The following is a 27,192-nucleotide window of genomic DNA, read 5'->3' on the forward strand; positions in this document are numbered from 1 at the left end:
TAAAGGTTTCTCTCTCATGTCAAGATTTAAGCCCTTTCATACTACAGTTTAGAGCGTGTCATTACTTCATAACATTTCACGTACTAGATGTCCTTTTGTTCCAAAATTGACAACTGCAAGTTTCACACGTTACTTCACACATTGAATAGGGAGGTAACGTGTCTTCCAGTCTGTACATTAACATCATCTCCGAGGCATCCATCACATACTCCCCCATCCCCTTTTTTCCCTTTGATCAAGTATCCTATTCTAGCCATTCTTGGCATGGAAATTGTTCCATACCTTTGATTTTCCTCTTACTCATCTCTGACTCTTATCCAGATTTTTAGATTGAACTTAAGAAATAAATTACACTTGGAAATACATATCTTTATTATCTAAGGTAATCAGACCAACATCTGTGCTTATGTGAATCTAGGCCCACATGTACAAGCTAGGCAGCTTTTAATACGAAAACAGGAACTTTCAAAATCATAATGTTATCTTGTACATGTACTCTAAAATACTAGGTTTGGGGCTGACACATTTATCTTGATACAACTCTTTCCCATTCCTGATATAACGATTCTTGATGTAGAAGGAAGTGGCTGAGAAAAATCCTTAGGTAAAAAAATACACATCTTCACAAGAACTCACACAAACACACACACTTCTGTAAGAAAACAGGAGCTTTTTTGGGCTACATACTGCTGTCAGCTTTCTTATTTTAAAGCATCTCTATTAATCTATCTTTACAGTAATGTTTGGTTTTGCCTTCTAGAAAAAGTGGGGGATGGATTCCAAAACTCAAAAGTCTTAGTCTTGTATTTATCAGCTATCAAATTCTTAGCTGGTAATAGCACTCAACCCTAAAGCAGACACTTGGAAAAAGTCTAACTGCTGAATATGCAAAAGTAATCCAACATCTCAAGTATTTCTGCAACTCTGTGCAACAAATAGACATCAGTACAATGGATTTTATGTAATACCAAAATCCATTATTTCAGTCCTTAAATATGACGTTTTGGTACCAGTTGTTTTGTTCCGTATTTATTGCTTTTAAGCTTTGGGAATAGGAAAAAAATTGCAACTATATACAGCTTTTACACTGAACTTAGTTCTGCTTGCCAAAGTGTAAGGACTATATACCATTTAAGCATAATTGTTCAATACTGATTTCAAAGTGTTCATCTTTAGTAAGAAAATGTTGGACATAGCATTTTTAAATACGTACTTTTACTCTAGATTTTTACTGCAGTATTTAGTTAGAAGCTAGAATTCTGAACAACATTATAGATATTTCTGCTATTTTTTCTTTTTTTTTTAGTTTTGATAAACATGAAGTTTGATGAACAAATTAATTTATAAAGGTGTTGCTCCTGCATTTGTGTTGAAAATAAAGTCAGCATTCATTAGATCCCTAACTTGTGTAGGTGCATTGGAAAGCTACAGCCACTTATCCTCATCATGCCCCACGTCCTGCAACATCTTAGAATTACATAATGTTCTCCCATTTCGTTCCTCTCTGATGGGGGGGGGGTGTGCAGAATTTTACCTTTTTCCACTTTCTAATTCAACTTTGAATAAACTTACCTAGCAAAAATGTTCTCTTAACCCGAGGGCAAAATTAAGGGAAAAGAAACAAAACCACCTTTCTGCAAGGCCAACGAGTACCCTTACAGTTGGGAAAAATGCAAAGAAAAAGCCATGAGTTATCTATTTTTTATGACATTTTTTTCAGATTCTACATACAGCAAACCAATATTTCAAGGTACACCAATACAACATCCCTTTAAAAGATGAGTAATTTTAATTACTTGAGTCATTTTCTAAGACAATTCTAAACATTACCACTATTACAGAATAAAATTTAGAATTTATTTGATCCCCTTCAACACAATTTTATGTATTTCTTTCTTAGTATGTAACAAAGCAGAAGAAAACAGTAAATTCTCATAAGTACATCAGCTTTCAGTGTCTGGTTTGCTTTTCTTTTTCAAATTACCAAGCCATCTGAGAGATTCAGCTGCTTCCCTTCTTTTCCTCCCTTTTTCCCCTGTCCCCAGTCCCTCAACAAGAGGCTTTATGCTTAAAGTTTTGGAACTTCTATATCACAGGCAACTCCACTTCTAACACAGACATACTATGCAGACACAATCATAAGGAAGTTTGTAAAAAATTAAGGTTTTGTGAAAAGCTTTAATAATAAACCCTGTATATACTTAAATATAAAGTGTACTTCAGTGCACAGTTGACAGGATTTCTCCAAAGTAATTTATTGAAACTAGAACTGCTCAGTACTTCTATGATTAACTTTTTACCTTACCCACCACCACCTAAAAAAAACCTTTTGATTTTTCAATTATGTATATTTAAAGAATTTTCAGTGAGTTATTATACAGAAGATGAGTGCAGTTTCTTAAACTGTAACGCGTGAAATATTTTTACCATACACTCATATTTACACATTTTCTTCTGAAGCCTCTACCTAAAAACCCAGACCCTTTTTAATTCAGTCATTTTTAGAAATAAACTCTATTATAGAATGGTTTCACAGTTCTCAAAGACAATTCCAGTTTATATATAATTATGATAACTTTTAGCATAATTTGTTAGGAATGAACATGCTTCTGAAAAAGCACTTACAGTGTAACCCTGTGTATACTACCTACAACCTAAGAAACATACAAGTTGATTTTTAGCTCTGCCTTCTACTCCCCCAAAAGAGCAGCATATTTAAATTATAAAGTGACATTCCATTAGTAAGAACCATCTAGTGTCCTGCATTTAGTAAAGTCAATTCCATAAGAATATGTATGCACTATTTGTTTTTTCCTAATGCATCATAAATATCACCATTTCTATTCATCCTTAATGCAGGCCATATCCTTCGGTTTACTAAGGCTCTTCACTTCATCCAGTAGTTTTTTAGGTGTCAAAATATGAGTAGAACCTGACAAAAGAACATAAGTATTAACAGTATCAGTTCCAGGCCAGTGTTTTTCACAGTATCTGGAAAACTGAAAATACAACAGTTCAAAGTGTCATCACATGTTACCATACAAAGTGCCATCATGTAAGTGTCACCATTAGGCAGGCAGTGACCCTTTTCCACACACTGAGACATCCACACCTCCAGATTAGGACTCTTACTTTGGATACCAGTCTCAAGTCCCTGCTCTGCAGGGTTTGAAACATCGGCTTGAACCTGAGCCACATTTGCTGCATGCAGTTGTCCCAGCCTGCAAGAGATCTGCCCATTTTGTGAAAGGGTGAGTTAATGACAGGCTTTATCCTAGAATCAAGAAACCACCTGGATTAAAGATTATTACGAACAGTAGTTTTCCACAGAAATATCAGTTACAGCAAATTAGCTTTTACTGACTAACGTTTCCTTGAAAAAAATGCAACAAATCCGAAGTCTGGAGCCGCAAAGAAAATCCTCATTATTCTTCAGGACTGCACAACTACCTCCCTTGTTCTCAGAGAAAATGATTATAACTTCTGCCACGAAGGGTCACCCTACAGTTAAAGGGAATTCTTAACTGTTCATTAGGGCTGTCTTGAACCTTTAGTTTTAGCTGCATCAATCTGAATGGGCTAATATTCCTTGAGTTCTGAATCAGGAATACTGCAAGGTGAAAATCTTCCTGTAAGTCGCACGGAAATTTAGCGGTTATCACCTTCCCTCAGAAATCAGGATTATGAACAAAATTACAAGAATCATCTCTATACAAAAGGGAAGACGGTGCTGTGTTTAGTACCGGGTATTACAGTGAAAGAGCAACCTACGCTACACATGGCTTTGTAAACAAGTCTCAGATGAAGAAACAGTCTTGTTATACTACATACCTGTTGTCCTAGTCTTTCCATTGCAACTCAAAACTAGGACCAGCATTAAACCTACCTGAGCCACCACCAATGAAACCAGCAAACAGGAAACCAACCAAAAAAAAAAAATCAACCATACACACACACACACACACAGAGCTACAACGCTATTAATACCCTATTGATATAATACCCTGCTATTATGAGGTAACAGACTCGATCTCAGAATCAAGGCTGTCATGGCTTTAGGGAAGAGTATTTTTTTAATTAGAATTATGGTAGATAGATGAATCCTTTTTGAAACTCAACACTAATTTTAATTGCCAGACATCGGGCATCTCAAGTGGTTTCAAATGCTTTAGATGACCATGCACTCAGACACCAGCTGCTACTGCAGATGGATACAGGTCTCTGGTAAAGTTCTGTACCTAGGAGCTCTGTTTTTTGTTCTATCATGCAAATGTTTTAGCACCTAAATTTAAATAGCATTACAGGAAATTATTATTTGAAGCACAGCAGCCAATGAAACAAGCATTTGCTGCCTCTGAAGTATTAACTGAGAGATTGCTACCACAGCTGGAAATCCATGCATTTACTGCCAAACCTTGAGATTAGGGAGATTACTTCAGTTTTCAGGGCATAAGCTATAAATCATGGCATGGTTTATGTAAATTCTCTGAAGAAACCTAACAAAAACTAGAAGATGTTACAAAGTCAACTGAGCAACACTGAAAAAAGTTTTTTGACTTGGGTTGGTTTGTTTGGGGTTTTGGTTTTCTTTAATACTTCCCCTCCTTCCAAAGCGAGTGATTTTGCACTTGTCTGCCAGCTTTCCTACTACTTCCAAAAGCAATGGACAGTAATAAGTCTAGCTGAAGGTAAAGCACAGGCAGATGCAAAAGTCTGTGAGGAAACTGTAACACAAGGAAATATAGATCTGTTTAAATTCTTTTTGCTATACATCAGGCTACTTTAATAATACGTTTGTCTGATATAATTCACAATGATTCCTCTATAGAGCATAATTGTATTTATTGTTCTTAAAATCTTGCTGCAAAAAAACCATCCAAATATCAAACATTCTAGATAAAACTATGCTCTTAGACTGAAAATATTCTAAGAAATACACTGACTATAGTATTAGTTTACTGAACATAGGGACTGTAAGAAAAGAAACACGCAATAGTAAAACCCCTACATACCGCCCTTTTCCCAAGACAAGCTTACCTATAACAACTTCACAGGACTTGTAGACTTGAGAAACTTCATAAGCACTGCGCATCTCAGAATATGTAATTCCTCCAATCACAAATATAATCAGCCTTGCACTACTCTTTCGCTCATCTTGATAACTCGCTTTAGGTTTCTGGCGGGCACTGTAGATCATAAGATGACATTTTTATAGCTTTAGTAATTAATTTTGGTAAAAGTTATACACTCAAGCAGCAACAATGTCTGTCACGCAGTTCATGGTTTGATTACAGTTTCAGCAAAAGAACTCAGACAGATTGATAATTAGAAGAATTTTAATGAAAACAAGTTAGCACATTACTCAAACTATTCAGTTATCACAACGGGGGAAAACAAATACAAAGTGAAAACCTTGCTGCACACACAGCTAACACTCAAAGGACTTCTACCAAGCAGCTTAATTCTGCATGCTAGTAATTCCAATGGCATTTTTCACGAGAGGTTCATCTGAAAAAAATAGAGTCTTAGGTATTTCAGCCTCCAAATATGACCGGAATGTCTAAATAAAATAAAATAAAAATCTGGCTGTTATCACGGAAGATTCAGACAGCTAGGAACAAAAAAAACCCATCATACTTTCTAACACAGATCTAATAATTGCAGATTCAGATTAAAATCATCTGCAGTCCTGATCTCTCGTTGCTGGGGTGCCTAAAAGATTCCCACATTTCACCACCCTGTAAGACAAGGATCCAGTTACAACACACAGGGACTTGCTCTAGTGTTTCCTTGCACTGATCATCCAGGAACATAAGGACACGTCAACAGCTTGGTTAGCAGTGGAAGCAACAAAACTGTTTTCCTAAGGCTACGTATCTGTACCTTCTGTCTTTTGTTTAGAAAGGTAGAAAATCCAACTCAAGTGGGTCCTTCACATTTAGGATATGTATAATGTTTCCCTCCCTACAAATTCCACCACCCGATTAGTGCAATGAGCATTCCTGTGACAGAAACACTCTTCTCTCTAATTCAGCTGTCTCACTATTTAAATAACACTACCAAAAGTGAAAAAGCTGTCACATACACAGATATTGGTCATCAGGTTCAAAAGCCAGTGGGATTAAAAAGGGGAAAAAGGGACAGTACAAGTTGGCAAGCTAAAAAAATTCCAAAAATCACTTCAGTGCTACTCAGTAAATATGCAAGTACATGGAACACATCATTCCACATTCATTAGCAGAGAATTGATTTCAAGACCTCTCTGACTTTCCTACACCTTCTCTAAATCATCACCTGACAACAGGGGTCAAATGTCTAACAGGCCCATATTCCTTAATGAGACAGCTACAGAAGTTGAATTTAACTTGCTGAAATCATTAACTTCAAGAAAAACACAACCACTACCACGGCAGAAATAATTTTCAGAAGAAATGAAAACATTCTTTTGCCAAAGTCACCATATACTGATAATCCATTCCTGAAACTACTTCACATGAAAAAGCTCAATGGTTTAAACTTCTCATTCTGGGAATATGGAAATGTTATTTCTAACTCTGAAGCAAAAGGAAGATACTCCAAATAACAAGCTGTATACAGCTAAGAAGAGTTACTAAAGTAACAACTAAGTTCACTATGTTTTAGGTGAAATAAAAATGCAGAGTTTACTCATTAACATCACCTTATATACATTATTTCACCACTTAGTAAGCACACTTCCATAACACTTCAGAATGTACATTTCAAAAACACTGAAAAATGGCTAAATTATATGTCAGAAAATTAAACCATTTACCTTACTGCTCCCGAACCATTCCAGGTAGGAGGACACCGGGAACAATAAGGCCAGTCTTTTGAATCTAGTTTGTTTTCTATAGCATCCTGAAGGGCAAAACAAATATCTATTTTAGAGAGCCACGCAGACCTAAAACCCAACAAGTTTCAACTCCCAGTAAAGAAGTTAACTGGAATCTAATGCTCACACATGCAACATCTTAGGATATCCAACTGCAAGCAGCATCTCATGAACAACACTCCTACGTAACAAAATGCTAGAATACATAATGCTGAAAATTACTACAAGGCTTTTTGGTATCACAAGAAGTTGGAAGCGTATATGCTTTCTTTATAAGCATGATATTGATTTAACTGTTCAGATTTCACTAGCAGCTTTTCATCTCTAGTAACCTTCATATTTAATTTCTCTATAGCAGTATATAAGAGAAGTTCTCTGCAGACACGAATGAACATGTGAAAGTCACCAAGAACCTGTGAATGACAGCACTGCATCAACACTAAAGGTCCAGTGAACTCACTATTCTGACATCAGCCGTCAAGTGATGCTTCACAAGAGATTTAAGAACAGATCAACTGAACTGGCAAGTAACATTTTCCAGCCCCTCCTGACCTACAGTTTATGATCTGAATTGCAGTTTAAAGAGGCACTGGAGAAAAAAAAAAAAATCCAGATCTTTAAATTACACTGAACACCGTCAGTCACAGGACAAGCTGTTCAAAAGGACTTTTTGCTTTCACTTTTATTTGCTTCACCTTCAGAACAACCTCCAAAAAGGAGCATTGCTAACAAACAGCAGTCCGATATTCTATATTAGAGACAGACTAGAAGTGATCACTTTGCTCAAGAGATGTATTTAAAAAAAGTAACTCAAGATACTACGGAATTTCAAAAGACTAGCTAGAACTGCTCACTTGAGTAAATTTCTGCACTGCACCCATGAATTAACTAGTTGGTAAAATATACCTCCATAACATCTTTGATAACAGGCGTCCACCTAGAAAGTTGAAAAGTTTCTTCTGAAGAACGATCCCTTCTTGGGTGTTTATGCTGCTGAGCAGCAGACTGAAAAAGATTTTCAGAACATGGCTTTATTATACAATGTATTTGTATTTTTGAAACTTACTCCCAGTTATTAGTGGGGGGAGGGGGGAATCAGTAGGACTTTTAAAAGAAATAACCACAAAGAACAATTAATACCTCTAGAATTCAGGATACACTGGAAATACTAACTTCAGAGACAAGCAACTAAGTTGGCACTTTCCAAAACCAACTAGCTCAAGTCACCATCTGATTATTTTGGAGGGAATGTTATAGGTATCTTTCTTTGAAAATGATTCATGTTAATTGTTTAACAGATTTACCACTTAGACATATCATAAAAACAAGAATTCCTAGTATCTGCCTGCTCAAAAAAAAAAAAAAACCAACAAAAAAAACACGCATGAAACACCCCTGGTTAATACCACTAAGAGTTGCTGAAAGAGCTGTAACAAGTGTTTGGGTGGTAGGAAGTTACAGAATAAATAAATACATTCTTACTGAAGAGATAACAGGGACATCAAGATATTTCCAATTTCTTATCATATCACTATCACTTTCTATCTGTACATTCTGGATCAGCTTGTCCAAGTTCTCCTGGGTAGTTCCTTCAATACAAGGAAAAAGTACAGCTTAATTACCACGTGACTGTGAATAAGACCAATTTTGTCTCACATTCTGGGCTGTTAATTTAGTCCAGGATATTTTTTTTTTGTTTGGCCAGTCTAAGTTTAACATAGTATTTTACACAAATTTTTTGTAAATGCTCCATTTGTGAGACAAAACTCAATGTTACAGATTCCTTAGACCCACATTCTGCCAATTTCTTCCTCTCCCCACCGACTTAGTTTTCAGGTTGCAATGAACATGGAGACCACCCTTTAACAGCTTCAATAGGAAGTGAAAAGGAGCAAATTTGAGCTGTTGCACACACCCAAGCACAGGAATGATGCTACTTGTACTGAATCTCTTAACTCCTTACCAATAGTATCTTTGGTACTAATTTGAGAGAAGAAAGACTACACAGGATAGACAGTATTTCTTCCAAACTTGGCCATCAACTCCAATACAGATGCTTAAGTTAAAGAAAAATACTGGACTATCCCAATACTTGGGTTGAAGTCCATAGAACTGAGAGAAGAAAAAAAAAAAAAAAATAGGGCAGCTTGTCATACCATTTGTGCTAAAGATATAGAGGAGAATAGCTCTAATTTTGTCATAGCTCTCATGACTTTTGTTGAGCAGAACTGGAAGGAGGACTCTCATTGGATCTTTCACTTTTTGACCTTCTGCATCAGTTCCAAGAGCCAAGTCCTAAATTTAAAACAAACAAAAAAACCAAAACATGGTTTTAGTGAGTAATCGTTAAAAAACAAACAACATTGGTTTGTGTGTTTTGAAAGGCATTTTAATGAAACCATAGGTTTCATGAAACAAGCTACATCAATTAAAACTGAGCATGAAAAAACTTTGAAATAATTATTTCAACAGTTACAGAATTATGATAACACTACGCAACGCGAACACGTAAAACCATTTGATAACTACAATCAATATAAATAGAAGTTATAGTTTTTAATGAGATGAGGTATTACACTGTACTACTAACCCTAACAAGTGCTTTTCCCAGACACTTTAAAAAGGCTTCCTTCTACAGAACATAGTAAGACAACTTCATAGGTGTTTTCAACAAAGAAAACAAAGATGATCCTTAAACAAATTAGCCAGATTCAAAGACCAAAAAACAAAAGTAGAAGCATCTTTCACTGGCAGAGTAAGAGCCTTGTATAACTCCCTTAGCTTTAATACTACTACCTCAAAAAGTGATCGCAAAAAAAGCAAAAGGCAGAGACACACTACTTTTGTCCATTAAAGCAACATCTACTCCTGCAAACAAGTGTCACATTCACACACTTCTTTGATTTGTGGTTCGTTTTGGATTTTTTTAAAAAAACATACCTGTTCAGTCTTACAGAGCCTTTCTATGTTAGATTTGAACTTGCTCATGCAATCTTCTGCTATGTTAAGATGAACAACTTGCTAGAAGACCAAAAAACAAAAACCATACATGTATGTATGCTGTAACTTGGTTGTTTTTTTGGTTTGGTTTTGGTTTGTTTGTTTGGGGGGGGGGGGGGGGGCAGGGAACAAAAAAAAAAAAAACAACACATCAAGCAATCATTTACTGGGTACAAGAGTCAATCCTTCAACTATCCCTCAGTACCATCATGCATTTTCTGTGCTTTACCCTTCACTTGAGAGACTAACCCCCATAATACCTTTTAGAACATTACACTACTCTGCTATCTTCAATCCTCAAAGTACAAAAATCGTTTAAGTAGGCTTTTTACATACTAAAATGAAACACCTGCAAACAAGTTCTTCTCAAAATTCTGCAGTAGGTGAACATACTCATTTGGAGAAAAGCAATATAGCACACCTAACAGGAAAATGACAGAATGAAACCAGACCTCAACACCACAGAACTACAGTGTATAAAATGATTTATTGTGAAGCTGTTGTTACAAAAGACCCCTTACCCTACTAATCTCTTTACGATAGTGCGGCATCTTTTTCATTAACTGGGCCAGAGCAGATATCGATAACTGTGAAGAAACGATACAAGTTAAAAAAAAATGTTCGCCCAATATTTGACATACTTTTTTTTCCCTTCCTGTTGCAGCCTTGCTTACTCCCTGTCCCGCCAAAAAAGTCACCACTGAGTAAGCCTCCATTTCTACAAGTCCATGAATTTACATAGATCTGATGAGCTGTAAATAATTAAACTACCAGGAAAAACAACACTAATTTCAACAACTTACTTTTCCTTCTGTTGCTTTTCTTTTTGATGAAACTTCTTTCAAAAGTTTTGGTATTTCCCTAAGGGGGAGGAGAGGAAAAGAAAAAGAAAAAAAGGAAATCAATGAAATGCAACAGCACCACAGTTCTTAAATTTTAAGATCTTTACTTAAAATTTTAAAAGGACCGCTCAACAAGAACTTCTGAATGAAAGTAAAAGCTGCACATACAGGTCTACTTTACAGAAAAGTGTTCTTTGATAAAGGAAACAAAGTTAAACATTCCGTTTATGATACATGCATAATGTCATTTGATGCAGTAACTTGCCAGTACTTTAGGCAAAATAATCCCTTCAGATTTAAACAATTTTAAGATACTTCTCAGGAAATAATTTTATTTCCATTTTCCTTAAGAACTGTAATTAATATTAGTAAAATTGCATACCTCTGTGCATACTGTATTTTTCAAAGTATGTTTTCTTCCTGGCATCAGTTATTTAACAGGATGTAGTCTACAGTGCAAGCCATCTTCACTACCGCCTGTACTCCTGCTTAACAGCTCAAATGCATTCCCTCAAAGAAACTTTTATAAACTTGCATAAACTTAGTTTTTGTTATTTATTCACATACTCTATCACATCTGCAATATGCTTGTGCCGAATCTTCACCCAGAGCTCGTCATCTTCCTCCAGAATTGCCTCCCGTTCCTTCCCAGCAAGTCCTTCTGTTTTGTATCTTCCAAGAGAAAATTCAGACAGTTGTTTGGTTTGGGCCACCGCCTCCCCCCGCCATCCCATTCTCATAACTTAAAGAGTATTAATTGTTATGGTTTAGTCAACAGACACAGTAATACCAGTAACATACACAGGTTTTAACTTACAAGCCAAGCTACTGCCCAACAATAAAATTTACATAAGGATTTTACAGATTACATCTTTGAACAAAGAAGATAGATTAATTTTGGAACGATTCTTGCAGGCAAGAATTCTGGACATTCTTTTGAACCAACACTAACTAGAGTTTCAATCATACATTTACGTGCACCTCAATTTCTCTTCAGCTTCAAATGCCAATTGTGTGCAAAGCAATACACATCGAGATTGCCAAGTGCAAATAAAGTCCCATTCACCAACAAAACAGACTATGTAGGACAAATTACTTCACATACACAAGAAACATGCATTACAGCATTCAGCTATTACTTTTCTACAAATAGAAATAAACCCATACAGCAAGACAGCAATCACACTACATAACTTTTTCACATCTACAGAAACTCACAGTGTATATGGCCAGAAAGCAGAAAATTAAAAAAGTTACAAGATTAATTGCGCAAGTCAGATCGTGACTACCTCGAAAACATACTTTGCTGCATTTTCATACCCAGAAAGTTTCAGATTCATGTAATTCTACATTTTCTATGAAAATATTCATTCAGTGTTTCTGACAGAAGATATGCATTCCTGTTTGCTTAACTAAAACAATGAGGCAATCAGACCAACTACAGCATACGAGATCAACAGAAAACAGCCTTACCGAAATCTTTGGTGTCAGAACCATCCAACAGCAAAGCACGTACATTACGTAAAAAGAGGTCATACTATTCCAAGCAGTGATAAAATAACACTTACGAATTGAACAGGGCTTACCTAAATGTGCATCTCAACAGCTACACAAATTAAGTGACTGGAACTATAAAAGTGAGCGTTGCTGAGAAATAACTAGGCTTTTTCTCAGGATTCGATTACTGGTCTTGTTTGCCTTGTCAGGCCAAGAAGGTTGAGAATATGAAAGAAGTAGAGAATCTGAATGTGCACTACCAAGGTTTTGCTTCAAGTCTAGTCTTGTTTTTACAGAAATGCAATTTGTTAGACTGAAAACTTAGAAGAATGCCAGTTAGATCACACCTAATCCCATCTAAGGTTAAAAAGAAGCAGTTACAAATCCAGGAGAAAAGACTAATAATAAGTGAAGCAGCTTATGTAATATAAACAGGTAATATAGCAATGGTGCAATTCAGCTAAACAATTCCTTAGATTTTTATAATCAAGAATAAAGCTTTTAGATTTAAAAAAAAAAAGTACTTGCTTGTAAGTATCATTTTCAATTGGTAGCAGATCATATGCCATTGCCTGGAAGGTGAGTTCATGAAGTACAGTTGATACCGGGTCAAAGCCACGATCAATTATTATTAGTTGCGAGTGGGTTTTAGCCTAGAAAGCCATCAAATAAATGTAAAGTCAAAACACGCAGTACAAAGTTAATGCATGTTAAGTCTATTCAAGTTACAGTACTACAGACATTTAAAAAATAACTGGAAAAAACTAAAACGTATGGTCCAAGTGTTTATCAACATAGATAGAAACAAACGTTTAGATGATAACCACAACAAAGTGGGCTTAAATCTAGTTTTAAGGCAGTGCTCTTAGCCCACTGCAATGCATTCAGTAACCTCACCTAATGAGCAAAAAATCTAAAGGGAAAGAAACCACCACAAAAAAAGGCCTCCCACTGACTTTTCACAAATAGGTTTATTTTTGGTATTTCAGAGATTGTCTATACTGTGCTGCAATACAGGAAAAAAACCCCAAACAAACGATCTCTATACATTCAATTGAAAGTTTCATTTTGGGATTTAGTGAAGTGGCAGTAGCATCAGATACATTTATTCCTGTAGCACAGTGAAACGTCAGTGTGGTTTACTCCATACAGGCTGTATGGTTTACCCCATACTCCTGCATTTAGGCAGCTACCCTCATCTGCCCCGATCTGTAGTGCCAGATCAAAATTATGTGAAAAGCTGTATCTTTGTGGACAATAAATCCCTTAACGGGAGACACTTCAATTCTGCAGTAAAGTCCCTTCTACACATAGCCCTATAGAAGGTGATGTTAAAACAAGTTAGCCACTTCAGGTTTGCATCACCCCCTAAGTTATCACAGGTCCAATTTTTCAATGGCCATTAGTTTGATCACGCAAGTTAGATTTACTTACATACAGATTTACAGTATCAGTTACTACCTTCAAGTTACTTTCATACACAAATACTACCAAATAGCAACCAGTTGCCTTCATTAATAAATAAAATCTGGTTTTGTGGAACCTGTTGTCAAAACATATTCCAAAGATATTTTTTTTCCCCTCAGACTTACAAAGAATGATGCAAACATTTTTGTTCACTTTTACCTTTATTTGGCTTTTCTCATCAGTTTTGTAGTAGTTCTCAAGATTTTCTTCAACAAGCTGTGCAAGTTTGCTGGCTTTATCAGATGGTCCTCTGGGAAAAAGGAAGCATGCAAAAATAAAAATTTCTTCATCAAAACACTAAAAATGCTACCTTTAAAACAGAAAGAACTCCCTAGATTGATCCTCTGATTTCACGAGCAGTTTCTGAACTCCATTCTAAGTATTTCCAATATATTTTCACTCTTACATTACGATTCCACTCTTTGAATGCTTCAGGTATTTCACACAGCAGAAACAGGTTCAGCCAAAAGACTGACATTAGCTGGCATATGACCCAGCACCTAAAATTCTCACTCAGAGGCGGGAAACAAGAAAGAAAAAAAGAAAAAAAAAAAAAAAAAAAAAAAAAAAAAGAGTCAAGCAATTATTTCTTCATTACCTTTGCAGAGAATAAGGCACCACTTCATGCTACACCACAGAATGCAATTCTTGAGCATAATCTCAGATGCCTATTTTGACTTCAAAGATGCTACTCTTTGATCCAAAGCTCAAAAGAGGTATTCTTCTCAATACCTCTACTACAAAGAAATCCTGATTCCATCTGCCTCAGCAATTTATGAATACCTTGATGCCAAGCAGAGCTGCAAAATTACCAACAGCAGCAGTTCTGTTACAGTATTATGCACGCGGTATATTAGAACGCAACACATTAGAGTGTCATTCTACTGACCAAACATGAAACGGGCAGCTCATTAACAGAACAGGGTATATGAAGTACCCTTATATGAATACACACAGAAGTAATTCACTGCTCTGTCTACACTTCACAAATTCCTATCGCTCCATACTTCGGAGCTGTGGATTAAAAACAATGCACCCACAATAAAAGAAACTATGCTGCAACCTCAAGCTATAACCAAACAATGTGGGAAGTCCTAAAAGTGAAAGCAACTACACTATACAACGTTATTTTTGCCTCACCTTTTATATCGCACACCTGGATTCTCATCTAGTGTGGCACATAAGGTAACAATTTGTTCAGCCATTACTTGCATTACAGCATCTTTATCCTTTGTCTTTTCTAGAGCTGGACTGTAACAGCGGTAGAATGCATCTGGGACATTGAGAGTAAATACCTATGTAAAGCACAACCAAGAAAAAAAAAGGCTTAAGTTGTATATTTTGAAAATATCTGGTAAAAGATGGGCTAATACTTTAAAAATATGTGCTGTAACAAAAAGCCATACACAATCAACTTAAAAAAAATGAACAAAACCACACCCATACCTCAGTACCCTTTCTCTGTCCTGTTGAGCTCATTTGCTTCTTGTTCTCATACTTTTTTCCTCTATTACTCTCTGCCCCTATGTAAGGGACTATATTTTTCAAATTGCTTAGGGTCTATACAGATGGAGAGACCCAAGACAGGCTGAACTAAATACCATCCAGTGCCTCATAGAGAGCCATACAATGCAATATCAGAATGATCACAGAAGGTAGCAAGCTAAACTACCAGAATGATTGTAGAAGGTATCAAGCCAAATTTCTTTAAAATAGAACTTTACATATTGTATCTGTTTATTATATGAAGACTTTATCGCCAAGAACTTAAGTTCCTAAGTTACATTAAACCTTAATAAAAGATTAAGTACTAAGCAGAATAAAAACTTTTTCAACAGTTCACTCAATGGAATGGAAACAAATCACATTGTCAGTAAATGGATTTTCTCCAGCTTCAGATGGACTCTGTAACTATACAGTCAAAGAAGAACATTCATCCAGATAAAGGTGTTTGTTTCATTTCAGCAGATAATCACTTGGACTTTGCCCAGACCTCGGCCTGATTATTTACTCTTACCACCCCAGAAAGCAGGCCCAGGGATTTTAAGTCAGGAAAACCAGCTGACATTCTGTTCTTTTGCTAAGGATTCAAAATGTTCTTACAACCCAAAATACTGAGAACACTGAACTAAAAACAAGAAGAGACTAAGTGCTGCTTATTTTTAACTTTAGAAAAGTAGCTCCAACTTCTAGTTTCACGGCAAGTCCTCCAGCAAACCAGGACAACAAAATCTTTTCATGCCTTATTTGGTAGGGGAAGCTACAAAACTTTTTCTTACAATCAGCTTTAGCAGAATCCCAAAACCAGTTTGAAACAAAGCTTGGGAAGATCACCACCACTGGAAAACAAACCAATCAACCAGGACACTAGTTATTCTCTGATGGCTTCTCAATCTAAATAAGAAAAAATCATCATAAAAAGGAGTGTGTCTTCAAACTAGGAAACTGCATCACAATGAGACACAAATAGCAGCAACCTCTCCTATATTCACCCGCCACTTGGCATACATAAGAGTTCTGACCCTTGCTATGTTCAGAAGGTTTGAAGAACACAAGACTTGAAAGAGACATTAACAGTTACTCCAATAACTCCCCATCGCAGGCAGGGTTTGGGGGCTTCACTGTACCGGTGAGTATCAGAGTGCATTTCAGCCTTCTGTGCCTGCTGAAGTGCATGAGCAACAAATCATTTCTCAACACAATACCCATGTGAAACAACACAGTGGAAACCACTCATTGTTTTTCACTGGTGGTCTCAAATATTTAATTGAGAAAACATGCATTTCCACATTTTCCTCAATAAAAAGTTTGCCAAGTTCTTAGTTTGTTTCTTTTTCAGTGAGGCTTTGGTTTTGTTCCCCTCCCCTTCATCCATTCATTCTCTTTTTCTGATTTTTCACCAAGTAGTTAGTTCTACTCATTCCTATGCACCAACCTACCTAGTCTACCAAAATAACACCTCAGTATAAGCAGTAACAAACTTTACTGCTTGCTAAAGACAAGCCAGAAAAATTCTCTCCTCTTAAGAAACAGATTCTGCCTCTCCCGTCTCTACTGCAACTGACTCCAAGTATTGCAAAGAGGTTAAGTGTGAGCAGCAAACATTTCGAGTACAAGAGCATTTATTTTCATCCGGAAGTTATAGGCATGCACTGGAAATATGCCAAAACAGCAATAGGTCTCACATATAGTTTGTCAGTTAAAAAAAAAAAAAAAACAAACACACAAACAATCTACGATCTGTTTTCTAGAAGTTCAACAACACTTGAAAAGAGTCCTCCAGACTATTTTCTGCTGTTGAAATAAAGTATGAAACCTACCTGAGACTCACATGGGAAGAAGGATATGTTAATCTCCTTGCATCTCCTGATTGACTTTGCACAGGAAGACTTAATTTTATTGAAGAGGTGGTCAGGGCAAACTAGGGGGAAAAAAGAAAGGATTCCAAGTATAAATCATTTATACACATTCCAGCTGTTAACTCAATTATAAGCTTAGAGTACTCAGAGCAGATAACTCTAAACTAAAAGCCAATTAACAAGTCACATGCAACAAGTTGCCAAATCTCCCTAGAGTGAAAGGGAATGTATAATCATTATTTTGCATTTGAGACCTTTTTGAAGAAGCATTACTGGTCATTTTTTACTAGTTTTTGGCAAGTGAAGTTGTAGAACACTAATTAGCAGTCGGCAGCAGTGAAGGATATTTATTTTATCCAAGCAAAAGTTTCTGCTATTAATTCTCATATTTGAGAGAGAAAACATATCCCAAGCCACAAAAAGGTTAAAGGGAAAAACAACATCTTCCTTCTTTACACGCCATTTTAGTCACGCTGACTGACTGCAGAGGAACATGCAGTCACATTAACCCCATTTGCACTAATTGTCTCTGCTTTGCAATTTATATCACGCATGCAAGTGCTTAGTAGGCACCTTCTTTCAGGCAAGGGGAAAAAGCTGGCTCACAAGTCTGCAGGAGCTACATAAAATAACCAATTACAAAATATTGTTCTTGCAGCAAAGTCTCATGCATTTATAGTTTTGAGTACTATTTTGTTTATATGAGATACATAGTTTTACTCAGATTGTCTTCCTCCACATTCTCCAACATATGGGAAGACTGGAATACTTCAAAAATAAAACTAGATTACCTAAATTGAAAGCTAAGGTCGGGAACAATCAACATTGTTTAATAACTGGGAAAGAAGTGACTATTGCCACACAGCATGATGGCCACAGCTTGGCAAGCCAAATATGGTTAATGACTTGAGTCTCAAGTCTTCCCTCAAGAAACAGGACCCAAAATTTTCATGTACTAAATTATAGCAAAGAAATTCAAGAAGCTTACTTATTTACCTATATAAAGTTATCAAACTACAACACAAAAGCTTACTTACAGTCAGTGAAATACACATATGCTGCTTTGTATCTGCTGGATGATTTGGTGATGAAGTCATCAATAAGTCCATCCACAGACTTGCGGGGGTAGAAAAATAATAAAAAAATAATCATTACAGCGTTTTGCCTTTCCTCACACACCAAACAAATCTTTTCCCTCCTCTCCTCCTGCCCTGTTAATTACCAAGTCCTGTTTAGGAATACTGCAAATCAACATACAAGAAAAGAAAACACTTAGAGATTTTTAATTCCAGACCAAGAATAATAAATAGTTACAGAAGGTCAGTCATGCACCCAGATCACTTTAGGAAGTACACAAAGCAAGACAGCTGCATCATTTTCCACCTGTAACAGTGCTGAGATTTATTCTCCCAAGAATTTTTAGGAAACAACAGTAATCCTTTATTAGAGTCATTACTTAGAATTCTGTTGCTTAATGTATTGCATCATTATTTGATACAACATCTCTTTCAGTGAGGTTAGTAAGATCTATGCAATGAAACAATGGAGGCATTGAGCAAAAGGTACATGTTTGCAACATACTCTATGGCAACACTGCATTGTCTTTTCATTACAGAAAATTAAGCAGCACACAAGTATCACACAAAATGAAAAGTATCGTATAGTTATACGTAGTAAATAATGTAAAATAAGATTGCTTTTTCAGTCTGAAAGATCTTGCTCATTCTCTTTAAATTACTAACCTTTTTGGTGGGAGTTATTAAATATATTGCTTTCATGTGTGGAACAGGCTCACGGGTTTTATATACGTTCTCCACCACTATAAATAAGGACATATTACATTTTTATAATTAAGAGCTTTATGGATGTGTAAGGAAAGCACCAAACATACTGTAGTACAGAGATGATAAAGTAACACTAATCAAGTTGTCCACAAGATTAATGGCAAACACCCATCTTTTGCTAAGAGAGCTTTGACATTTTATTTATTATTTTAAATACAGCAAGTCATCACAAGACTTCTCCAACCCTCAGTCTAATGTCAACTGAATTTGTAAGCTAAGTATTTCCAACTATCCCACACAAGCAGAGTTCTGCCCTCACACAGAAAGGTACTGAAATACAAACATGCTCAAACTACGGGGCCCAGTATGAACTATCTTGCCAGAGAACTGCCTTGGCAAGATGGCTCTTTTTCCAGTACACTGAAGGTGAGAGAGAGAATGAAACTATGCAGGGCATCATTTTGGACTAGAGCCTCTTCTTGTCCTTTGTTTGCCTGTTTCCTGTACACTTACTCTGTTTCAATATAATTGCAGGCACAAATTAGACATTTTCAGCAAATCAGCTTCACTCAACTCTTGGTTTCCTCTGTTTAATAAAGTCTTAACTATGTAGCATTGCAACACACTAGCTTGAGAACGTGGGGAGATTCGTGTTGCTCACTAATTTTGAGGGGGAGGAACAAGGAAGATGAGTAATGTCAGATATCTGGATGTGGAAAGACAGGTTCTTTTCAGTAGTGTACTAACTAAAAGGTTTCTTATTGATGAACAGGGTACATGCTCACTGGAAGTTTCTCACAAAGGATAAGCAGTACTTTTCACTACTAAAAATACACTCCAAAAAGTTGAATGTATACAGCTTTGCTATTATTCTTCCAGAAGAATCATGTTATACTAAACAGCTGGAATAAGAGTCTTGCTACTCCTCAAAAAATAAGTCTAAATAATGCTCTCTTGCAAAAGTGTTTCTAAAATCTAAACCTAAAGCCAATTAAACCTAGATCACTAACCTTCTTCATATTCATTTCACTTTCAAAAACAGGCACAAAAAGATGTTCAGCAGGATGATACACTAACACACATTACATTAGGGTCAATTGTAAAAAGGAACTTTGAAAACTGTTTTATGATAGGAAAAACATGCTTGATTTAAGTTGTAGGGAAGAAAAGCCCATGACATTTATTAGAAAGAAAATATTTTTTGAAACATACATAGCAAAACAAAGTCTTAACTTAATAGGCATACTGCATAACAGATTTATCACAATCCATCTATTAATCACTTTTAACAATGGCCAACATCAAGGCACAGGAGAAACGTTCCAGACAATCTAATTACTATTAACATTGCTTAGGGGCTTATTGTAGTTAAAGCAATCGTGATACAACTGAGTTTCAAGTCTGGGGGTTTGGTTGGTTTTCCTTAAATTACAGAAAGTTCTCTTGTTTTGAAAGGTGTCTAAATATATCTGCACAACATAAATTTAAATTCTTGCCTCCATCACATCCACTTGCTTGCGAGCACCTCTCAGTTTGTCTATCAGTCTCCTGTTCACACTTTGGCTTCAGTACTTAAGTTTCTCTGCATTTGCATCCTAACTCTACCTGTTCATGAGCATCGACGAATTCAAAGCAGCAGATATTACTGATTTACAGAGCACATTAGGAAAAAATGCAGAGAACAATTTGCCTATTTGTGTATGTTTTACTAACATGCCCTTAATTTTTTACTGAGCTCTTGTTTTTCCTTAACTTCAACTGACAGATAATATCATTAAAAAAATCACCCTGTGACAGATAACTCTCTCATTTACCCCATCCTGAATATTAGCAAACACACACACACCACCGGGGTGGGGAGGCAACAACAACACCACAACAAAAAACACACAGCAAACACCACCTAGAACAAAAGAAAAAATCTAAACAAACCAAAACTAAAAAAAAAAAAAGCACACAAAACCAACACCATACACACACAAAAAAAAACACTTACAGCCATCTTTAGCAAAAGATTTTAAAGAGCATTTTCGGTTCTAGGCAGAGAAACATTCCATTTTTCATTAAAAAGGTAAGAAATAAATCACAGTTGGGCAATTACTGTACAAGCCAAAAAGCCTGCTAGTCTAACATCCCATAGCTACTTGCCTTCATCAACCATATTAAGACAATTTCTTGCAAGGGTACCATCGATATTATTCTTTCCCTTTTTCTCACTATGATATTGCCATCTGTATATTAAAAGAATTGTGCTTACCTGTGATACCTTCTGCCAGTAGATCAGTCATTTTGCAGCACTGTGACAATAATTTAGTAGTGTAATCATCTAGAAGAATTATCTAAATATATCAAAAACCACACAAGTATTTAGATTAATCAATCAGTTATAATAAATCCATTTTATTTCCTTAACAGCTTGCCATGGAAGTTTGAAGCTGAAGTTATTTTATTACTCCGTCTTTTCATCACCTGCATATAGCAGCATTGCAGTGGGAAACTGCACTGCTAAATCCTGCTTCACATGTATTGCACAGCAGTAAAATTTTTGAATAATAAAGTACAAATCTTTCAAAAGAAAAGTGAAGATAAACAGAAACAGTTTTTAATTTTCTTTTCAGAACTTAAAAAAATAATTGAGACAACTGACCATTTGTTCTTCCTGTACTAGCCCTTAGGTTTTTCATTACATTTTATACAGAGATCTGAGTTAACAGAACTGTAATCCATTACTTGGATAGAAAACAATTTTAAGTGAAAATGCCAGCCATTAAATGATACTTATTTTTTGTATACTCGGTGATACAGATTACAGATTTTTCAAGTGATTCCAACATGCTTACAAAAATTATAGCAAAACTGTACCTTCCATTCTTCCTCTTTCCTGCAGTCATCAAATACTGATGATTTTAGCTCTATAGGAAGAAATACAGTTTACCAGTTAGATGTATCAAATTGTTACCAAAAAAAATAAAATTCACCCATTTAGACTCATGTTTACAGACCTCAAAAAGAATAAAGTTTTAAGAAAAAAAACCCTACAGCAATCAATACCTCTACAGAATGCTTGACCAGAAACTGTTCCTGCCCATTTCAGAAAGTTGTAGCTAAATTTTTCACTTTCACTAATAATAAAGAGCTCCATAAAAATCGGTCTGAATTTTCACAGGCCTAGAAACATTTCACTTTCTATTTTTTTAGTGAGCTCTTCCACTAAATTGATTGTGCATATGCAAAAAAATTTAAGCTTCTCTAATATAAGGCAGGTGGACCAACACACACACAAATAAACCTATTGTAAAAAATATATGCTAACTTCAGATGTCCTTGTTCTTTCTCTAGAATTCCAGAATAAGCGTAAGAATACCAGTTCTTTCAGGAATTTAAAGTTACCTAAAACAAGGTATCCATTATCTTTTCCTACTGTGACAACTTTGTGAAAAATGTCTATCAAAATGCTTGTCCGTGACTCAGCATCTAATTATGACCCACAGCTTTTAAAGATCACCAGAACTGAGCTGCAACTTTCAGGAGTGATGTCATCAGGCTAATTCAGATTTGATCTCACAGTAGTGGTATGTATTAATTAAAAGTCAGAAGATTTCGGGAACTGTTTAAAACTTGGTGTTTATAAACATAGGAATAATGAGGTCTGACAATTCTGCTTTTTTACCAGAGAAGAGAATTTCAGATTAAGCTGATGACTACTGCTGCCTATTGAAATAGTTGGACCATTTTCCCAAATGAAAAGATGAAAGTAACAAAACAGAAGCCTAAAATATAAACAAGCAAACTGAACACATGTTTTGTGATTACTGCCAAGCGAAAGGACTATAAGAAGTTTCAGAATATTAGGTGCACATGCAATAGAAGTACACCTGTTTCCTCAGTGCTTATAAATATGAATATAGTCTCTTATGTCCAAGTCCCTTTGATGTGGCACTATCACAAGACACTCCATCTCTCCCTTCATGTCGTGGTTTTAACCCCAGCTGGCAACTAAGTACCATGTAAGCTCAATTACTCTGCCCTCCCGCAGCAGGATGGCAAAGAGAATGGGGGAAAAGGTAAAACTTATGGGTTAAAAGCAATTTAATAATTGAACTAACAGTAATGAAAAGGAAAGAGGAATAAAAGGGGAAAACGCCCCACGCACACACGAGGGATGGACAACACAATTGCTCACCACTCACTGACCAATGCGCAGCCAGTCCCCAAGCAGCAGTCAGCAGCTCCTGGCCAGCTTCCCCCAGTTTATATACTGAGTGTTCCATGGTATGAAATACCCATTCAGCTAGTTGGGGCCAGCTGTCCTGGCTTCGTCCCCCACCAATTTCTTGTGCCACTCCAGCCTCCTCAATGGCAGAGCATAAGAAACTGAGAAGTCCTTGACTTAGTGTAAACATTACTTACCAACAACAACAAAAAAATCATCAGTGCATACTAAATCCAAAACACAGCATTGTACCAGCTACTAAGAAGAAAATTAACTCTATTCCCACTGAAATCAGGACACCTCAACTTCTAGTGCTCAGAACTCAGTTTCTTCCAGTTGAGCAGCCTACCTGCTCATCCAGCTTTCATTTCAGCTTCACCAACTCTAACACTGCGTAGCACACAGCACTCCCAAAATGTCACACTGCATGCTTCTCGTGGTTATGTTTTACAAAGATGTGCTAGTGTGAAAGTTTGTATAGTGCAAGTTTCTTTTGAAAGAAAAGTACTTTATGCTTTAGCTTTCCAACATGTTCAAGTTACTTTTTGCACCTGACATTTTTCATAGAAACTTAAAAACCTCACACTCTGCTCCATCTAATAAGCTGACAGAACCACTAGTCCAGAAGTAATTTTAGCAAAAAGCACATGCTTCAAGAGGAATGCAATTGGTCTATTTCGCTGATGCTGCTAAACAATAGAACCCAAGCTCAGTTCTCCTGAACTTTTCTCTGCTTATACAACTCCCCAAAATCCATTATCACTTCCCAAACTTGCCCTCTGGGTTGCTTCCAATTCAGCATTCTTCCCGTTATACACAATTCAGTTTTCAACAAGTTCTAGGGCTGCTTAGCCTGCTGTAAACACTCCCGTGACTTCTTTGGATACATTCTCTAGAAAACTGCAGAACACTCACCACTCCACAGCTGCCACCAAGATCTATTTCTTTTACCAAGAGAAGGTAACTTATTCATCTACCTGAACCCCAGATGCAATACAGGCACATTTCTCCTGTCACTTTCATACTGTGTATTTTTAAATTACATTTTTCTAGGTCTGTACACAAGATGTAAGAACAGATCTTTAGCCTCAAGAAAGCTTCATTAACCTTCATGTTTTCTGAGAACACTCTTATCAAGGAATTAGTCCTTCGCATTATACAGAGCTCTTTTTCCTAAACTGAGTGCCTGACAGCCTTGTCCAAAATCTCAAATATATTTTTTCTACAATACTTTACCTTACTTCCCTATAAAATAAACCAGAACACACAAATACATAATCCAGTTGTGTCTTGAAGTTAATTTCTGTAATTAAAAGTAGAAGTCAGCTTTCTCCCACCATGAAAAGAAATTTTATTCCAAGCTACCGTGTACCAGATGCAGGGGCAAATACACTGTAACATTCCCACTGCTGTTTGTTTTGTCCTCGACCTGAGCCAGTTTATCCAAATATATTAGTTTTCAGATTCTCAGCTGTCTCCAGTAAGTCTTCTGAACATACCAAAACCAATCATAAACCCAGGTATGAATACTGTTCCACTCTTGTTTAAGGTCCCGTTTCCTTCTCTCAAATTTCATATCAACCACACATCCTAACTACCTTCTCTAGTTTTGTCTTATCTGAATACCTTCAATTAGTTTAAAGCATTTTTCTTCTACTTTTACTTCCCAATCCATTTCAGAACTACACACAACCCTGACAGAACAGCAGACTGCTAAATCCCTGTGTGCGGAAAAAAAAAGCACCAAATAAAAAAAAAAACCCAAAAACAAACTGCACCTTGGCAAAATTAATGACCCATTTATAACACACTTCCTGAAGAAAGGGCTAAACCAGCTTTCACTGTAAGCCAGTGCCCTGGTAAATAAAGTTACAGAAATGCTGAATCATTTAAAAAAATTAATACAGATATCTATGGTTAAGCCAGAATCTTATTACAAAAAACCAGAGCACATTTTAAAGTTGTACAAACACAATTAATGCAGAATTCCTTGCGGAAATAACCTTGTTAACAGACACACACACAGAGATGCAGTATATAGTTAATTTTTTAGTTTTAACCACAGGAACTACTGCCTCCTAAATACAGGTAGCTTCCCCTGTCCCCCTAATTGTCAATTTCACTGGCAACAAACTTTGGTGAAGTAACCTTTTCACACACTTCTGCTTAGGTTCAGTTCAAATTGCATCTTACAGAAAGGACTATCATGATGGAAAGAAAGGTTTTTAACAGCACCCCACCAGAGCATAGGTACAACAGTCTTTGTACACACAACAGGTACAACTTCTTTGCCTATTCACAGGGCAAGAATAAGACACACGCTGACAACAACCTGCTAAGTGAAGCAACAGCATCACTGAGCCATTATTTTCAGACAAACCAACCATTAAAAAAAAAAGCAACCAACTAAAACACTTGCTGCAACTTCAGAAAGCAGCATTTATAGCCTTGAATTATCCATAAACAAAGTGCCAGGCAACGTCTAAAACTTGGTTTGTCAGTCTCCATTGTTGTAGCCTTGGAAAGACAAGAGTAACTCGTTATCTAACAGCCTCTTTCAAAACATTCCTTTTCACAACATTTGCAATATAAATGTTTTTCTTCCCCATCTTGTGTGCACTGGCAATGCTGTTTTCAAAAGTCCTTATACACCCTGAGGATGCACTAGTGCTCTGATCAAGTTCCCTCTTTTCAAGGTCCAGTTTTCCATAAAACACCTCAGGACAAATCAATCGCTTTACAGTCAAAAACACAAATGACTTCACATAGCAAGATAGGACAAAGCAAAGCAACAAAAGCAGGGATTTTTAAAGGTCAAGTTTTAAACGAAGGGCTCTAACTCTTGCAAGCAAGTTACAGGTATCAGCAATCCAGGCCTGAACACCACAGAACAGTCTGTTTTCCTCTTTCTCCCCTTTTTCTATTTTCTCTCCCAGTGACACAAGCAAGCAGGCAGGCTGGAGCTTGCAGGTGGCAGCCGAGGGGAACGCAGACACGGCAGCAGCAGGACCTTCTCATTTCAGTGACAGTCGCTGGGCTGACCGAGCTGCTCGTGGAGTCACAACCTCACTACTATTAAGCCTAGTGTGTGGTGGCTGCTAATGCCTTTCCCCAAAGGTCTCACACGACCTGAAATTCTATTAGCCCTTCTACTCCAGGAAGACTTGGAGCAGTTACAACTTCATTTTCTGTAACAAAGACCAGTAGAACCTGTTCCTGAACATGGTAATAAAAGCCTGCAGTTTACTTATGACAGTACCTGGGGACACCTTCAGCTTTTCCTTCTGAAAACTGTGAAGCCCAATGCAAAGCAGGCAGTGCCACTTGGTGACAGACACCCAGAGCGCCCCTTCTGAAGCCGGGAGCTCCAAAACCGCCCCTTCGAAGCGACAGGGAAGCCCTTGAAAACCTGACTTCAGCTGAACCTCTTCCAGAGCGGGCACGGTGGCTGTACAGTTCACCTATCTCCGAACACGGCAAACACGTTTCCACCCAGGTGCTATTACTGCAGCACCTGCGGCACCGCCGCCAGCCGGGGCCGCCTCCCGCCACCCCGACGAGGCACCAGCCGAAAGAGCCGGGGAAGCGCAACCACCGCCGGCCGCTGCCGCATACCGGGCTCCCCGCGGAGCCGCCCGGGCCCGGCCCGGCCCCTCTCTCCCGCCGCCCGCCTCAGCTCCGCCAGGCAGCGCTGCGCCTAACGCGCCTCCAGCCGCGCCAGGGCGCCCGCCTCGGCGGCCGGGGGACCCCCGACCCCGACACGCCGGGCTACAGGGAGGCGACGCCTCAGCAGCGACGACGACAACGGCGGCGGCGGCCGCAGCAGCAACGAACGCCGCCGGCCCGCACCGCCGCCCACCGAGCGGCCCCAGGCCGTTCCCAGCGCCGGGGGAAGGGGACGGGGAGCCGACCCCCGCACTCACTCTGCCACACCAGCCTCTTCAGCCCCCGCACCGCCGGCGCCATCTTGCTGGCAAGCCCCGCCTCAGCGCCTCTCCCTTCCGCTCCCCCGCCCGGCCCCGCCGCTCCCTCTTCAGAGGCGGCGGCGAAGGGCGCCGCCTGCTCCTGGGGTGGGGGGTGCCGCCGGCCCCGGGCAGCCGGGCCAGCTGCAGGGCCATCTATTGCTGCCATGGCGGCGTCCGAAATTCCCACTGGGGAAGCGCCCGGCGACCAGGGC

The 27,192-nt window shown here is 37.7% G+C and overlaps 1 protein-coding gene across 1 annotated transcript; it reads right to left on the reverse strand.

The window, feature by feature from the left end:
* Window positions 1-1,687: 1,687 nt before the first annotated feature.
* Window positions 1,688-27,008, reverse strand: STXBP3 (syntaxin binding protein 3). Its single transcript, XM_055815478.1, has 19 exons — window positions 26,939-27,008; window positions 21,665-21,714; window positions 21,060-21,141; window positions 18,761-18,837; window positions 18,056-18,134; window positions 16,980-17,080; window positions 14,800-14,954; window positions 13,819-13,909; window positions 12,721-12,845; window positions 11,263-11,367; window positions 10,657-10,714; window positions 10,375-10,440; window positions 9,794-9,874; window positions 9,010-9,148; window positions 8,336-8,442; window positions 7,760-7,858; window positions 6,794-6,879; window positions 5,038-5,186; window positions 1,688-2,932 (listed from the first exon to the last, which is right to left on the reverse strand). The coding sequence occupies exons 1-19, from the start codon at window positions 26,979-26,981 to the stop codon at window positions 2,841-2,843; spliced, it is 1,785 nt and encodes a 594-aa protein (XP_055671453.1). The 5' UTR covers window positions 26,982-27,008; the 3' UTR covers window positions 1,688-2,840.
* Between the last annotated feature and the right edge of the window lie 184 nt (window positions 27,009-27,192).

This window comes from Falco peregrinus, chromosome 10 (assembly GCF_023634155.1).
Source record: "Falco peregrinus isolate bFalPer1 chromosome 10, bFalPer1.pri, whole genome shotgun sequence".
Lineage (NCBI taxonomy): Eukaryota > Metazoa > Chordata > Aves > Falconiformes > Falconidae > Falco > Falco peregrinus.

Excerpts from the sequence above, each read along its gene's own strand:
- STXBP3 (XM_055815478.1), bottom strand. The coding sequence starts at position 26,981 with ATGGCGCCGGCGGTGCGGGGGCTGAAGAGGCTGGTGTGGCAGA. Across the intron at positions 10,441-10,656 it reads GAAAAGCAACAGAAGGAAAA|TTATCGATATCTGCTCTGGC; the intron begins GTAAGTTGTTGA and ends GTTTCTTCACAG. Across the intron at positions 8,443-9,009 it reads CTATATCTTTAGCACAAATG|GAACTACCCAGGAGAACTTG; the intron begins GTATGACAAGCT and ends CTTGTATTGAAG.